This window comes from Phaseolus vulgaris, chromosome 2 (assembly GCF_000499845.2).
Source record: "Phaseolus vulgaris cultivar G19833 chromosome 2, P. vulgaris v2.0, whole genome shotgun sequence".
In the NCBI taxonomy this organism is placed as follows: Eukaryota; Viridiplantae; Streptophyta; class Magnoliopsida; order Fabales; family Fabaceae; genus Phaseolus; species Phaseolus vulgaris.
In genome coordinates, this window is record NC_023758.2 from 25,272,515 (window position 1) to 25,287,786 (window position 15,272).

The window sequence follows — 15,272 nt, forward strand, 5'->3', positions numbered from 1 at the left end:
TATTCAGCAATTTTTGAATAGATGGTGGAATTGGTGGTGGTTCTGCCTGTACTGTAATAGCTTGTAAAATTTCAATGTTGGTATTACAAAGTTGCAACATAGAAAAATGAACTCCTTACATATTTCTAAGGTGACTAACCATTCTACTCCGAGAACTAAGTCACAACAACCTAAAGTATGAAACACATGAGATGTGAAAGTTGTTTGCTAGATTGGCCAAGAAAGATTTTTCACCATTGAAGAAATTGTGATTTTGTTGCCTAAATTCGGATCACGTTCTTCTATCAAACATCCAAACTTCTTTCAACTTCTATGTACAAGAAGTTATGAGCGTTAACACTACCCAACAAGATATGTAGAAGATGTTTATTAAAATATCCAATGACTCTCAGTTCAAAAATTAGGCACCTCTGTCAATGCGCTAAATGAAATTTGTGGCTCAAACTGGTCTTCTATGCCATTAATTTCTTGATCCGAAGGGAGTTCTTAAACTTCCATAACATGGACTTGAAGTGAGTCAAACTTTGTTTTGTCGGATAAGATTCATCACAAAAATAACAAAGATCTTTTGTTCTTTCATTCATAAATATTGGTGTTAAAGTTCGTGTAGGTAGCAGTTGTTGTGCTCCACTCCAATCAACATATTTAGGCAATCATGTTTTCTCCAAATACACAAGTTTAGACCCTAAAATTCTTTTATTCTTGGCGAGGTACCAAGAAGGATCCGAGGTAGTAGAGATATTAGTGGATTCATATATTATGGCCAATAAAAAAAGGTCTCTAGACAATGGTGAGTTACAACATTTGAATATCTTTCTTTAACCCTCCCAGAAAAACAACTCATAAGATATCTGATGATGTCAAATGCATCATAAGATATCTGACACAACTTCATCAAGTAAATCATAGGATCAATACAGACATATCCAAACTGTTACCGAACCATCACGCTATGTGCTTTCTATGAAAGTAAAGAACAATTAGTGTATTTGGGCATGGTTGTTTGTCATTGTGTTCCACTAGAGTTGTGTGAACCGTTCTTTCATCAGAAGAGTTGACATCGTGAAAGAAGATTGTGTAACAAGTTCTTGGACAATATCTTTCAAAGAATCAGCCGACATACGTTGAATAGATCCCACCAATTCAGCTAAGCGAGCGTCTAATCGTGAAGCAAGGAACAACAGCATTGCATGTTGAATCAGCCATCAAGAATCAACCAAAACTAATACCACTTGATAAGAAAATACTTCAAGGGTTTGCATAAAAAAATAGAGAAATCGAGGAACAATAGAGAGATAGTGAAGACACGCCCCTAAAAGGAATCAGATTTACATTAGGAATTTCTATTTATAGGAATTGGCAGCTAAGGCTAAAGAAAGAACAAAAGACCAACCCGAAACTAAAAACACATGACTTTTTCTCAACAGCTATAATGCTGGAAATTTGGCATCATCAGAATTGATTAATTTTTCAACTGCCCCTTTCTCAACCGCTTTAATGCTGGAAATTTGGTATTCTCATGATTGATTAATTTATCATCTGCAAGTGGAAGGTACAGCAATAATTAGAGGCGAAAATAAAGGAGTGATACCCTCTGAAGTAACACATAAGACCAGCATACCATGTCATGATATTGAATGATCATAATTTAAATAGCCTAATACATCTATTTTTATATACCCAATTATATATAGAAGATCAGCAATTGACATATACCACGAACAAGGCGACAAAAAGCATGATAGAGGTAATTTAATTTTAATAATAAGATAATGTATCTTCTTTATTAAAATTGTATGATTTCAATTGTTGGACGAATATAATTTATATGTCATCAACATATAATAATAGTTTACCTTAATGTCACAGACAATGAATCAGAAATGATTGCTGAGTTTTAAGGTAGTTCTTAGAAAATTATAATGAAAACTTTCCATTTTGTATAAAAACTTCTTATTTTTTTTCGTTATTATTCTTTTTAAAATATTATATATACAATGTCACACACAATACACTAGATATAGTGATTAAGACTATGAAACTCAAACTCGTGAAATTTCCATACTTGTAAACTTGCAAGAGTAACCTAATATAAAAAATAAATAATATTGAAAAAAATTATTAATAATATATACGTAAAACATAATTTTTTAAACAGAACAATACTTCAATATTTGATCTTCAAAATAAAGAAAAAAAACACATAATAAAACACAATACTACATTAGTGTTAAATAAAAATAAAAATAAATTAACATAAATGACTTAATCATATAAATTCACAGAGAAAAAAAAAGATTCTAAAAAAACAGTTTTAAAGTGAAAACATTTCAAATTAGAGCTAATTTCTTCAAATAGTTAAAGTGCTTATAAAACATCGACTCTAATCAAAATGAAGGGTGAAGATTACATTGACTTCAATGTTATTTAACTCGCTTCTTATCTCAAAAGTGTTAAATTGAGATTTTGATAACTTCGAAACATGCAAATTTGTTTTGAGGAAAGAAAATAGTTTATCAATACTGATGTCAAAGTGTACATCATATTTTATGGCATATAGTTAGATGATTATGCATATAATTTAAAAGAGAAATCATATTTACAATACTTTAATTATGACATATATTCCAAAGTCTTCAGGTTACGTATGGTTTTTGTAAAATTATGTTTTATAATTTTGTTTATAATGGACCAATTTAATAGCAAATTTTAATTTGTTTTTGCTATTTACTTTTCAAATTAAGAAATAATTTAAGATTACGTAGCAAGGGTAGTTGTAGATAAATATCTTCTCTTTGACTCTTTATATTGATGTTTATGTACAACAGTATTTTATTTTATATAATAAAAGTTTTTTTCTACCTTTATATCTTAGAAAGTTTCGTGACATGTAACGCAATATTTTCAATTTTTTAAAATTTGATGGATTTCTATATAATTGAGTTATTATTTTATTTTTATAAATTCGTTTAATTAACTTTTAAACCTAACAAAAATAATATTTTTTATACGTGAGATGTGTCACATCCAGACCTAAATACAAGATGTGGTCAAATTTGGACCGACCACACTTAACAAGTTATAATGTTCAATCATATCTCAACATAACCTAAAGTATTTAGCTAAATAAATATGTATTTAGAGCATCAAACCTGAATAATAAGTATATTGAATAATATAAATTCATGCATATAACTTCAATTAATTATTTTGAACAAACTGTGAACAAAATACTGCATGCTAAATTTTATCACAACAATAACATAAAAAACCTTTGCCCTACTTAAACATGCATTTTAAATAATAAATAAATAATATAAATTCATTTATGCATGCAACTTCAATCAGAAATTTTAGACAATTTAACAGATAGACATGTGTTAACAATTATCTTTGTATGTTTAGTGTTACTTCGCACAACATTTCAGTTTCTATTGTAGCAAGTATCCTTGTATGTTGTCAGTGGTTACGTATCTCAGTTATTCACTTTAAAATATCTCCATTATCATATTACTTTTCTTAAAGATTGTGATTAACTACTCATCATCACCACCATTAACCGTTGTATTCTCTCCATCACCCTTGACACCGCAATCACCACCGTCTTCATTGCTATTTCCATGCCAGAGACTTCAAGAAGTAATGATCATGGAGGTTTTCTAGTTGTCATGACGTGATGTCAATGGGTGATTTAAGGGTTTATGATGATAGTAACAACAACATAGTGATGAGTTAAATATAATCATGAAGAAAATTAATGACAATAAGTACAAACTATTTTCTAATAAATTTAGAAATATTTTTAACTAAAAAATTTATTTTGTTTATTATTAATTCTTGCCTCTCAATAAAACTTTCTCACACTCAGACATATGCGTGAGATTAAATTATAAATTTATCTCAACATGATTATTTACGTTAAATTTTGCCTAATTTAAACAACAATAAAGACATGATTAAATTTGTCAAATATTAAAATATTTTGAACTTTTTTTTATTACGTGTTTTTCCATTTGAACAGATGAGACATCAAATTAAGTTAATATGATTTCGTGTTGTACTATAAAAAATAATCAGAAAAATAAAAGATTTCCTTTATTCTGATAGACAGTCTAACCTGTGCCAGAGGTTTTCATAACACCTTCTACCTTTTCATCACTGGAATCCTTCAACAAGCAAGCATAACCCGACCTCTTTGTGGAAACATTAACTATGCCCGGCGCCATCTTCTGTTCAGAATATGCACATTGACCTTTGAAAGGCTCCATAAAACAAAACCTGAAATAGCGAGCAGAAATCACAAAAGATTATAGCACAACAAATGCAAACAAACTTTTTTTTTTATTTCACTCCAATTTACAAACAAGCATACATTGGAAAAGGCAAACAAACATCAGACTTTTTGTGTGAAACATCTTTTAACATACCATTGCAAAGGCAATTTTCTGCTATCAAAATCTGTAGGTAAAATTCTCCACTTTCTGCACTTGTCACATTGAACCCACTCATGATCAGGTTTGAAGACACAATTTTCTTTGTTCTGGGAAAGTAATAAAAGTAACAGTTAGTATAAGACCCAGGGAAGGAAGATAGCATATCCAAGTTCTGATTTTTCTCATGCAAGGACAGAAGTGTACATCTACTTCATCTAATATCCTGTTTAACAATAAGACGTAACAATATTGGAATCAACGTCTTACAAAGAAACAAGTGCCATTCTTACGACACATATTGTGTTAAGAGGACATTGTACAAATTAAATTGAATACTTGTACCAAATTCAATTAATTTAAACAACCTCAGATGATGGCTTATTTTGATAGAATAATAACAAGAACTTTAAAAAGAAGAGTAGTTTTGATAGAATTTAAAAGAAGAGTTTTACCAACTTAAGTGCATCAAAATTGATGTCCCAGTATTCATCTGCTTTTCTACCCAGCCACTGCTCAAGACATGCATATTGTTCTGAGTCTTGGAATCCCTGCTTGTTATTATGTACCCACACCCGACCATCTTCATCATCCTATGCAAAAAAGAAAGAAAAATGTACAAGAATTTAGGTGTTGTACGGAGCGAAAAAAATTCAAATGAAAATAACAACAAACAACATAATAAAAATTTAAGTGAATAATTTGTTGAACAATTGATTGCAATGACATAACAAGTTTTATCAAAATTTGAAAACAGATCATCAGAAAAAGTTATATAGGAAAACTTAGCCTGTTTAATTGTGAAAAGACGAACTAAATTATTAATCATCCATTAGAAATGATGAAAAACACTAGATAAAGGTACAATGACGAGCACCTAGATTTAACTTCTCACGCTTTCCAGAAGAAACCACAAGGGGTAAAGCAATTCACAATGTCCAAAGTTGAAACAAAAAGTAACTGTATTGTAGCAATATTATATTAGTGCATATAAAAGACCTAGCCCAAAAACATGAATTCTCAAAAACACCTCTTCTCCAAATTGGTCACACCACAAGCTTTTCAAGTTAGGCTGAGAATTCAAGTGACCAACTCTAACATGGTGACCTGTAACTCAAAATTGAAAAGTACTCTGTCTATCATTATGGCAGATTGTACAAACACAAATATATTTGTCAAAAAGTTCCAATACTCTTTCTAAACACTTTCATTAAGCGAAATTCATGTAGAAATTGAATTCCACCAAATAATAATATTTGAAAGAGTGTGTTGCCAATGCCAACTCCTCAAATGAATGAAACAAACCAAGAAGCAAGCATACACTCATCAGTCCAACAAAGTTTCACTCGATGGAGTACAAGCAAACCAATGCAAAGAAATATTAAACAAAATGAAATCGGAAAATAAATACCATTAAAGTGGTCAAATCTACAACACCAATTACACCCCGGCCAACATCTGCACTATGAGCCATTCCACCAACTCTCTTGTAAGCCTGAGAAAAACAAACAAAATTAGGCTTACTTATGAAAAATATTCAAGTTCAGCATACATAGTTAGCTCCATCATAATGCAAGGATCACCTAATAAAAGTTCATTCAAAGCAAAATGTTGTCTCTTCTTGATTACTAAAACTAAGAGTGCATGAAGCTCTTATAAAGGATTTCTAAAGCACAACACAGAAGCAAATATAATGACTAAAAGTTCTACACGATGAAGATTGTATATAATACAAAGAACAAGCAAACCCACATTACATTGCATGTTTGTACTGAGATGTCTACACAATGAGCAGTTATGAATGTGAACTTCTGAAACTCATGACGGAAAGAATACACAGAGAACTATTGACTACAGGAGTATTAAACCCGCTACCAGGCAATTTGGGCCATCCAACATTTTCAAAACAGCATGTGACTCTCCCCACTATGCAATATTCGTAAATTTGAAATTCCTAGCCGTACAAGGACATATAACATCAGAAAATCCAAGACCTCCATATTTTAGGGTATTCAGCGACTATTTTAATGCCTATAATCAACAATAGCCAACAAGCCAACTCCTCACCTCAATTAGGCGACCATGCCAATACAAAAACATTCCACAATTTGCCCGCTCCCACTCTAATTGACTAAATCCAAGGATTAATTCAACTGGCCTTCCTAATATGTCACCAGTTTCAATAACAGTTTGAGTAAGGAATTTTGATAATGGTCGACTTTTAACCTGAGCAAAAACAAAAGAAATAATTATATTATAGACTTTGAAGGCTGAAATACAATCTTTCCCTCTACAAACAAATTGGAACACAAGGATTCTATTACCAATGTTCTTTGTACACTTATCTTCATTCGAGGAACTAAAAATATAATTTCTAAATAAGCTCGTAGTGAGTAATCCAATGGAACCTGCAGGAAATAGAAAACATGACAAAAGCAACATATTATCAATTGAAGAAATCATTAGTATAAGAGATGTCAAACCTTTTGACTAATCTGCCCTTGACGAGAACGAGTCCTTTTGCTGCGGATAACAATGTCACCTTGGTGAAAAGAACTCCCACCTTTCAATCCATCATGCCATTCTAAACAATACTTTGATCCCCATTCATCCAAGTTCCATATGTATATTTGTGTTCCTGTACCGGTACCAAACAAGGCTGCCTTTTCACCAATAAGATACTTGTTAAATGGTGAAAAATTCTTGATAGCTTTCAAATTGTATTTTGCCAAAGCTTCAGACTGCATGCTTAGGTCAACCTCCATACGTTGTCCTTGTCGACAATAGCTAACTACGGGAATTTCAATATTCTGCACTCAAATAAAATATTTAAACAGAACAAAAATTAAAAGAATGGAATCAACTTTTGGAGGAGTCAATTAATTCCAATCAACACAGGGTATATTTACAGGGTCAATTTTTTTAATATGGTGAACTTTTTTAATATGGTGTAACTTACATCTTTGCCTTCATTCAATGATTGTGAAAGAAAAGCTAGTGATCTGGAATTAGTTGTTTGTGTTAGAACCAGAACATCTCTCCCAAGTCTCATTGCTCCTGTCTATGGAAGCAAGGCAAAAAGAACAACACTTCAGAATTCACTAATTAAGTTTGAAAAGATACTATAATTTATATTTTCTTCAAAATTAGCATGGAACAGAACAAAGTCGTAAATTGAAATTTACAAAGCATGTGAGTCCATCCAACTCTTAGAATGCATCAAAAGGCAAGCCCTGGCAGTTAACCTAAATAAACCCCAGATATTAAAGATAGAAGAGATTTATCCAATCCCGTCCTAAAAGACCATTAGTTAACCTCAGACATAAAAGAAATAAGCCATTTATCCAATCCTCTGTCATGAAAGACCAGATATAAGTTACAAAGTTGATAAATCCCAAGGCAGAGAGAGGAAAGAGAAGATAAGAGAGAAAACTACTTTGAAACCAACACCAAATTTGCCAATGTGATCCTTGTCAACTTTATCAGATTGCTTATGTCCAAAAGATACCATTTTCATAACCTCATCATGGTTCATCCCTTGACCGTCATCAATAAGAGACAGCATTGGGACATCCTTCCCAGATTTCTTCAACGGGATGATATCTACAAAAATGTCCATTCTGTACCATCAAAGATAAATCAATAATAATTACAATTAGAGGGGAGTTAAGATAAATAAAAGAGACTATATTTTAGAGAGCTTGAATCACCTCTCTTATGTTCACATATTTATATTGATAGTTTTCTGATACAACGAGTAAAGGGAAGAGTAAAAATGAAAAGACAAAACCAGAGTCCTAGGTACAGAGATAGGTACATACAACACATGGCAGTTTTCCAATAAAAACTATTCAAGACATATTCTAACAGGAGGATATCAGCTGATTTTTTTTTCTAAATCTCAGGCATCAACTTATCACTTCCCTAATCCTCTGTTCCACATGAGTCAATGTAAAAAGAAGCAAAAAGGGGTAGGTGATGTACCTTTTTACTTTATACAGAAAGTTAAGAAACATGGATAAACATAAGTATATGGCATTCAAATTTTACCAAAACATTTGAAGAAGGCACTCAATATCTTCTTTAGAAGGATGAGAAATGAAGAAATGCAGAATCCAGTGTCAGTTACTTGTATTATATGTTTTTGGTATTTATAACTTCACCTAAGGAAGAAGAAAGAAATAAAAGACAAACCCCAGGCCAAACACCAAATAATCTAGATAACATACAGTTTTTTTGCATTAATGGTTTTTGAAAATTCAGAAAAACATTAGTCTTTCTTGACATCTTGCACACCAAACCAAAAGAAGCAATAGGATGTCGAATTCCTATATTTGCCTATTCACATTCAAGTCATTATACCTATTTCAAGAAATTTAATAAACAACAAGGGATAATAGAGTAAATTAAAGATCTCAAATAGTATGTTTAATGGCAGGTAAAACATGATACAACGGTGCAGGAAAGAAAACATAAAACCTACTTAGTTGCTTTGGCATCCTTGGAATTATCAACAAGCTCAGCTATTCCACCAAAAATCCATCCAGAATGAGCTTGGCCAAGAGTTTTAAGGTAACTTGGGTCTGCGCGTATGAAATTTTTTGGAGGCACTTGAGATTGAAACTCATTGCAAGTTTCTTCAGCTCGAGAACACTTATGATCTTCAACTGTATTTGTCCCACCACATTCCTCTAAGTGTGAACCTGCTAAGAAAGTATCTACTACGAGTTATGTTCAATTTTGTAAATAAGAGGCAATAACTAAAATAAAGCATTCCATTATCTTCTTTCCAATGTATAAAACAATTCCAAATTCCAAACTAGATAACCCATAGCTACAAATATGATTTTCCATTTCAAATGCAAAAGATAGGAGACAACTTAATGTCCTAAACCTAAATAATGTGTCATCAGTTACTTCTATCCATTGGTATTATTTTGTGCATCACCATTGCACAACAATTGGATGCAATGTTTTTTGTACAATTACGCATTGACTGCTGAGAACAAAAAACAGTCCTCCAAAGAAGGAACACCTGATTCACAATCCCTTGGACGAGTATCTACAGAACCAGTATTATCTATATTATATGCAACATTGACTGGGCTAGATGTTGAAGCTAATGCAGGAGGTAGAATGTAAAACTTGTACTGCTCAAAGTTTATAAGGGCAACCTGCAAAAAAATAAAGCTTTTGTGATTTTCATTTAACTGCTGAAAATAACATAGCTAAATAACGAGAGAATATATTCTTTCTTTTTTTTTTTTTTTGCTCAATTCACTGATTCAGGATATATCATAAATGTTAGAGGAAACATAGTACAGGGCCTTAATCACTAAGAGAAAAAGGTACTGCAGAGAAAATTAATGAGACTTGAGAAAAATACAAACAGATAGAGAATGAATGAGTAGTTTCCCTCTCTTACGATCTCATTTATAATAACTTCGGAGATTTCAGATACAATGTATGAGAGGAAAAAAGATAATAAGAAAGGTCATATCTAGGAACTAGGCAGAGCACAAAGCTCACAACAGCTTTTCAATAAATTCTAATTATGATGACTTATTCTAACAATGAGAAAACTGAAAGACCAACCACACTCCTTTATAATATAAGATTCAAATATCTCTTAAGATGCTAAAGCTGGCACAACAATAAAGTTGTGGCTCAGTGACCGGTTGGTCATGGGTTGAATCTTGAAACAACCTCCTTTGATATGCAAGAGTAAGACTGCGTACAATGACCTTACCCCTCGGTAAGCTAGTTTATTTATTTTATAGTTTATGATTGTAAAATGGTGACCTAAATATAGCAGACAGGATCATAGTCGGCTAAAGTTAAATGAGCATACTTTCATCATGCAACTATGGCTTTTAGTTTTTAATATAAAGAATAAATATATCCATCCAGACATTCATTGTGCCAACTAAAATAGCCAACAGGGGCATCCTACTACCCATCCCTGGAACAGACCTAGATTGTAGAAAAACAACTAAAAATCTACACTTCCCCCAAGAAAGTTTCTAACCACTAATAGATTCATACGTGAGTGTCTGTGCATGCCACTACGCAGACATTTTTAGTTTAGACAAAAAAGGGAAATCATCAGATTAAACAGACACTATGTTCTTAAATTGGAAATTTGGAATATATATATAGGAAATCCTGTAATTAAGTTAGTTTAGACTTATAGTAGTGCGTCCGTAATGTCAATATCCATGTGTTTTCACAATATATTTCCCATAGGATAGAAACTTTAAACATAAATTATTAAAAGCAAATATAAATGAAATTTTCAAAAAAAAAATACACGTTTATTTCATTTAAATAACATACCAAAAAACTAAGCAAAAACTTATATATGGACTGTTCTGAACTTGTTTTTCAGATACATAGCCATGGATGTCCGGTGAGTGTTGATGCTGAATATGTACGATTTAGTACAGGTAGCAATATCCATTTATTAAGGGCCTTAAGTTACTGTCATTCCCTATTTTAATTTATAAAACAATTTCTCTTCATATCTTCCCGTATCATTGAGTTTGCCCCCTTTGTGATTATTAGAATAGATAAACAGTGTCAAAACATCATCATAGAAATAAATAATTGGCTGTTGTGAAAGCCAAAGTCAGACCTTTGTCCATATTTGTCCTGATATATACATACATACATATATATATACATACATATATATGTATATATATGTACAATTAAATTTAAAATAATACTGATTCCTTCCAAATCATGCTTAGATTGCATTTGGCCAGCTTATTTTAAACTTATAATTTACTTTAAAGTTCAAGTTAAAAATAAGAGTTTAAATAAAAAAGGCAAAAGTTGTTTCAGTTTTAAAGTTTCTTAGCTTAAAAGCCTTTTTAAATTAAAAGTTGTTTGGTCATTTTTTTAAAAGAAATTGTTTTCTTTAATAAAACTATTTTTTCTAATAAAAAAAATTGTCAAACATTTTCTAATTTTTAATAAATTGGGGGAGTTCAAATGTAAGTTAGAGTTCACATTGTATAAAAATGAATAAGTTGAGCAATGTATAACTGAGAAACAACCACAAAATTATTGCTTTTAAGGTTTTTTGTAAAGGTAGTGTCGTGTTATCTGTTGTCTTAGCTTGTGACTCATTGTTAAATATTTACATGGTGTTTCTCCCCCTTAGATTTCTCAACAAAGTTATCAGATGGTTTGTGGTGATTTACTTGGGAAACAGGTTGATTATTCGGTTGTAGGTCCATCAATTTCAAGACATAAATGTGGAGTTTGAGAATGAAAGATCTGGATTGCTATCCTATTTTTCAGGAATATAATTTGTCTCTACTGGTGATAGAGTTTTCACACATAGAAAAAAGGTATGCAAGGAAGTGACAAGGTAACCAATGAAACATTGTATAAAAAGATTGTTGGTTCATTGAGATTTTGGTGCAGCAGTTGACCTAATAGGTTATGGAGTGGGGCTGACTAGTAGATTTACAGTTCATCCAAGGCTTTCTCACTTGTTTGCAGCTAAGTGGATAGTGATATATGTGCAAGCCACCTTGGAATATGGATTTTTGTTTTCAAAACACGGTAGGAATATTTCTGATGAAGTATTCGCCTACTGTGATTCAGATTGAAGTGGTGATTAAAAGTGGCAAGAAAATTATCGCAAGGTATGTGTTTAAGATGTGTGCAACACCTATTTTATGATTTAATACGAAGGAATCAGTGATAGCATTGTCTTTATGTTAGGCTAAACGCTTCAATGGGAGCTTGTCAAGCCTTTTGACTTGAGAACCAGAAATCAAGATTAGAAGAGAAGAGCCAATGAAGATGCTAGTAGACAAGTCAGCTATAAGCTTGGCTAAACATTCTTTTTAATGTTGACAAAGATTTCACTTCCTAAGGGATCAAGTCAATAAATGGAAGTTGGAGTTGACAAAGCCTCTTAAGGTTGACATATTCAAGCTTATTAGAGAGAGATAATAAAAGTGAAGTTTATTGCTAATTTGAATTAAGGGAGAGTGTTGTAGTAGATAATTCCATTAGTGTTGTATGTTAGTTAGGTAGTTAATGGGTTGTCCACTAATTTTTTATAATAGTACTATAAATGGTAATGATGTATTGTGATACATATATGTTTGTGATATATAAATTTCAGATTCAATACCCATATCTCTTGCTCTCTTCCCATTTTTCTTTTCTTTTTGTTGTGAGTGTGGTTAGTGTGTGTTCTAGCAAGTTTATCACAGTCGATAGTTCGTAGTGATCGACTTAAACAAATATGATGGTGTCAATGGTGGATCCTAGTGTGCAAATAATCCCTTATATCTTGGCAATGAATCCAAGTGGTGAGTTGTTGAGGTGGACAACTATGCAAGTAAGACTCACCATTGAATACTCATGGACAACCAAGAAAAAGGGAGTGGATAGAGTTCATGTGTGAGTTGAAGTCTCACTTTGTATAGAAATTGGCAAGTTGGGCTACATATAAATGAGAAACACCCACAAACTTATTGTCTTGAGGTTTTGGATTGGATGTGATATCATGTTCTCCTATTTAGTGGGCTCGTGACCCACTAGTAAATATCTCCTTGGTTTTCCCCCCTTCGTATTTTCAAACATAGCTGCAAAAATATAATTTTATTGTTGGACTAATTTTATTTTAAAAGATTTCATAAAAAAGATTTGTTACATAATAAATTGTTTCTAATATATATTTGTGTGCACATATCTGTAATTGTTTGTAAAGGTAACAAATAAAAATAATGCGTTATGCAACCAAATAAAGCTGTGACTGATATTCTATTTTTAATTGTATCATCATTATTATATGTTTTCAAATTAAAAACTCACTCTTTTTCTTTTAATGGAAGATTCTAAACTCAATAAATCATAATATTAGTGTCTAATTTGAATTGTAAAGGTGTTCCTCTACTAGTATTCTTGTACTACATTCAATAGGCAATCAAAAAAATTGTAAAAACAAACTCAACTTATGGAGTGAAGGAAACACATGCACAAGACTATGGTACAAAACAGGACAGAAAATTAAGGTGTCAAATTTGATTGGTGTTTACTAAAAGATAGAAATATAGAATGTCATGTACTTGGATTTAGAGAGATAGTTCAGAGTAACAAGTTTTGCTTAAGCTATAACTAAACTTCTCAACTCATAAGTTTATTAAAAGCTCCGTAGCTTTTAGCTTTGTTCTTGTTAAATAAACTACTTATATTTTTAAGAACTTATATCAAAAACTGTTTGACCCACATTGAAGGAGAAAAAAGTAAAAAAAAAATAGATTGGGCAAAACATATCCTTAGTATCGAAGCAAGTGAGCAACCAATACAATTACACAAATCCATCACAAACATATATCTGCTAGAGCATAAATAAAAACAAGTACAGATAGAATAAAAGGATTTAGGCAAGAAAAAAATAGAGCATCATACCTTCTCATATTTACATAGGTAATTCAAAAACTTTCCCCACTCAGACTTCTCGTGTAAATTATATGGATCCGGAATTAGTGAAAATTGGGGAAATTTAGAAAGACTATATGTCTTGTTTTTTGAAATTTCACATGTTAAGCTCAATTCCTGTGGCCTGCAAATATTTTCAGGTCAAACCATAAACTTCATTTACCTTATCAAAATAACAGCTAACAAAAAAACTTCAAAAGTATTTTTAAAATTAATAAACAGAATACAACTTAATAAGCATAAAATCCATACAATTCAATCGGCGGGTCTAGGCACCTCGTGGTGCATATCACTTTTTTATCTTTCTTCAGAACAAGGGACATGACCATCTGCATAAATGTCAATAAAATTAAAAAGAATTAACAATAGTTACAATAAATAAGCCATACTGCACGATATGCTTTTAGAAAACCAAAATCAAAAGCTAGTACTTTTCTCCATCCAAAAATACTATTAAACAAATGCACCTCTTTCTACAAGACAATCACACAGTGGAGACAACCACTGCACTCTTAGGTCAAGAAACCACTGCACCATTTACTCACATGCAAACCTCCGTTCAACTTCCAAAATACAAAATACACACACAAACGCGGTGAACTCAAACCAAAATACGCATCACGCAATACGAGCTATAAAATACTGAAATCGGGGCGAAAAGTGAAACAACTTACACATGTAGCGACTGCAAGATCAAAGGCAAAAGCAACGTACTCGCGAGTTAGAGAAAAAGTAGAATAAGAAAATACCAAAGAGAGTAGCGGTTACTTGTGAGTGGGCGAATGAAGCGGCACTGAGTTAAATTATAAAAACTGCATTTATTCGAATCCTTGTGCAACAAGTGTTTCTATCTAAGTCAATATAATAAAAAAAATAATGATTGGTTTTTTAGTTAAAATAGAAACAAAATAAAAATACATAAAAAAACGTGTACATCTCACACCTTTTTTAATTTTTAATCAAATTATGCAAATAAATAGCAAAAGCTTTTAAAAAAACATAACGTATATATTTTAACATTTAACCATTCATGCAAATAAATAGCAAAAGCTTTTAAAAAACATAACGTATATATTTTAACATTTAAGCATTCATGCAAATAAATAGCAAAAGCTTTTAAAAAAACACAACGTATATTTTAACATTTTAGCATTTATTTTGTTTGAATTATTTCGGTGGGCTTTTCAGTCCGGGCAAACTTGTATTGGCTAACCATTAATTATAAGGCTTTTACTTAATGCACCCCATTTTTTAACCTGCACTACCATATTTTTCAATTACTATTTTAACCTTTTTAAAGTTATTTCTGGATTATTTATTTCAGAAATAACACATCAAATACATCGTGGAACAGGATTTCCAAAACAAAAATTT

At 31.6% G+C, this 15,272-nt stretch overlaps 1 protein-coding gene across 9 annotated transcripts; it reads right to left on the reverse strand.

Annotated features, from left to right (window-relative positions):
* Positions 1 to 730: 730 nt before the first annotated feature.
* Positions 731 to 14,747, reverse strand: LOC137811053 (uncharacterized). Of its 9 annotated transcripts, none has more exons than XM_068612629.1 (15): positions 14,573 to 14,747; positions 14,151 to 14,227; positions 13,869 to 14,022; positions 9,466 to 9,604; positions 8,914 to 9,133; positions 7,867 to 8,050; positions 7,390 to 7,491; positions 6,914 to 7,240; positions 6,755 to 6,838; positions 6,498 to 6,656; positions 5,842 to 5,925; positions 4,886 to 5,023; positions 4,428 to 4,540; positions 4,118 to 4,278; positions 731 to 1,539 (listed from the first exon to the last, which is right to left on the reverse strand). In XM_068612629.1, the coding sequence occupies exons 2-15, from the start codon at positions 14,225 to 14,227 to the stop codon at positions 1,463 to 1,465; spliced, it is 2,019 nt and encodes a 672-aa protein (XP_068468730.1). In that variant the 5' UTR covers positions 14,573 to 14,747; the 3' UTR covers positions 731 to 1,462. The 9 variants fall into 9 exon arrangements, with proteins under 9 accessions (XP_068468730.1, XP_068468729.1, XP_068468727.1 ...); XM_068612628.1 differs by having other exon boundaries at positions 8,914 to 9,136; positions 14,573 to 14,737; XM_068612626.1 differs by having other exon boundaries at positions 8,914 to 9,148; positions 14,573 to 14,730.
* Positions 14,748 to 15,272: the final 525 nt, after the last annotated feature.

Bases quoted from the DNA above. Each gene is read 5' to 3' on its own strand.
- LOC137811053 (XM_068612626.1), bottom strand. From the start codon at position 14,227: ATGGTCATGTCCCTTGTTCTGAAGAAAGATAAAAAAGTGATATGCACC. The intron at 6,657-6,754 runs GTAATAGAATCC...GTTTTTGCTCAG, and splicing joins TAAGTGTACAAAGAACATTG to GTTAAAAGTCGACCATTATC. The intron at 5,024-5,841 runs GTATTTATTTTC...TTTTTTGCATAG, and splicing joins TAGATTTGACCACTTTAATG to GATGATGAAGATGGTCGGGT.